A 1,538-nucleotide genomic window follows, 5' to 3' on the forward strand; every position below is an offset into this window, starting at 1 on the left:
AAACAATTATTTTTCCATTTATGCCAAATGGTTTTGAATGGAATTTATAAATTTTCCATTGATTCCCATTGAACTGCAATGAAAATTTTTCCTACGGGTATTGACATCGAATTTACGTATTACATGTAAGTTATCATATGTTTATCTTTTACAGTTCGTTTTTGTTGCTTTCTTCGCCCTCGCTTACGGTGCCCCAGCCCCCGAGGCGAAAGCTGATCCAGAACCAAAGGCCGCACCCGCACCAGAACCCAAACCAGGAGTCGCCATTGCGGCCGCTGCTCCTCTGTTTTCAACATACAGCGCTCCACTACTTGCAGGCCCATCATATTCGTACGCTTATTCGTCTTATGTCGCCGCTCCCCTTGCCTATTCTGCAGCTTACGCTTATCCCGCCGCATACTCTGCACCCATTGTTTATGCTTAGATGGCGATTTAACTTCATCACTTCAAATGATTTTGAATTGATTCCAGTGACTGTCACTTCAATGGTTGTGCTAAATAAAATTGTTTATTGAAATTAGTAATTGTTGTTCTTTATTCTAATTCCATTTCCCTTTTAGTTTTTCAAATTTGTTCACTCTTTTTTCAGTTACAATTTAAAAATTTTAAAATATGCAGTTTAAAATAACATTTCCGTATATAAAATATTTAAAAATTAAATTAATATTTCTTTATAAAATGATTTCATCTAATATTTTTTTGACGTTATGTTTCTTTTGGATCATACGATTGAATTTACGCAGGCAGCAGTCAAGGCAACTGCCAACTGTAACCGTGAAGTCAAGAAGAAGAAGAAAAAACTCTAGATAAGACATATTTAAGTGTACAGCCGTCAAATATATTGTACTGGCCTTAATTCTCGCGCTTTCGGTCGCAGTTACAAGTTACAAGTTGAAGTTAAGTTTGAGCACTGGGCTCTTCCTAAATAGAGTAAAACCACCATAAGGATAGCGCCGTATATTATATTATAACTTACAAAAAGTGACCATAATGTGGACTAAATGATTTCAAATATGGTCTAAGGTAAATTTGATTTAAATTAATTAAAAAAAAATACTCTAGTCAATTATTAGGACTTCGATTATTCATTGGTACAAAATTCGCACATATAGAAGAGCATAAAGAAGAACATTGGATCCATTTCTCTCCACGAACATCTTCAGAAAAAAGCCCATAACCGTTTTTATTTTGAAAACTATCGGGACTTTCGTCTATGCTATCTTCGACTGAATAATCACCCTTATTAGAAAATTATCTTTTACAATGTTTCAGCAGTAAGTAAATTTAGCACTTCATCAACTAAATTAAAGAAAATACCACAAATGGCGCGGTAAACGCCATCTATAGTACGATGCTACATTTTAGGATTACGTATGCTCCAACAAGGTCCTTTTAAATATATGGATATCTACTTGCTGAAACGAATCCCGGCGTAGCTAACCTCAACGTGATAGGCACGTTACCATAGTCGAATAAAATAATTCGAAGTGGTCTATATTCTGTCAAAACTGCCAGACGCGGATCGCGATTTCGATCTT

General features: G+C 35.6%; 1 protein-coding gene across 1 annotated transcript; it reads left to right on the top strand.

Moving 5' to 3' along the window:
- Positions 1 to 85: 85 nt before the first annotated feature.
- Positions 86 to 524, top strand: LOC112905304 (neuropeptide-like 4; the record flags this gene model as incomplete). Its single annotated transcript, XM_025977442.1, has 1 exon — positions 86 to 524. A coding segment is annotated over one exon (339 nt), but the record flags the coding sequence as incomplete, so codon positions are not given.
- Positions 525 to 1,538: the final 1,014 nt, after the last annotated feature.

This window comes from Agrilus planipennis, unplaced genomic scaffold (assembly GCF_000699045.2).
Source record: "Agrilus planipennis isolate EAB-ADULT unplaced genomic scaffold, Apla_2.0 scaffold27, whole genome shotgun sequence".
Taxonomy (NCBI): Eukaryota; Metazoa; Arthropoda; class Insecta; order Coleoptera; family Buprestidae; genus Agrilus; species Agrilus planipennis.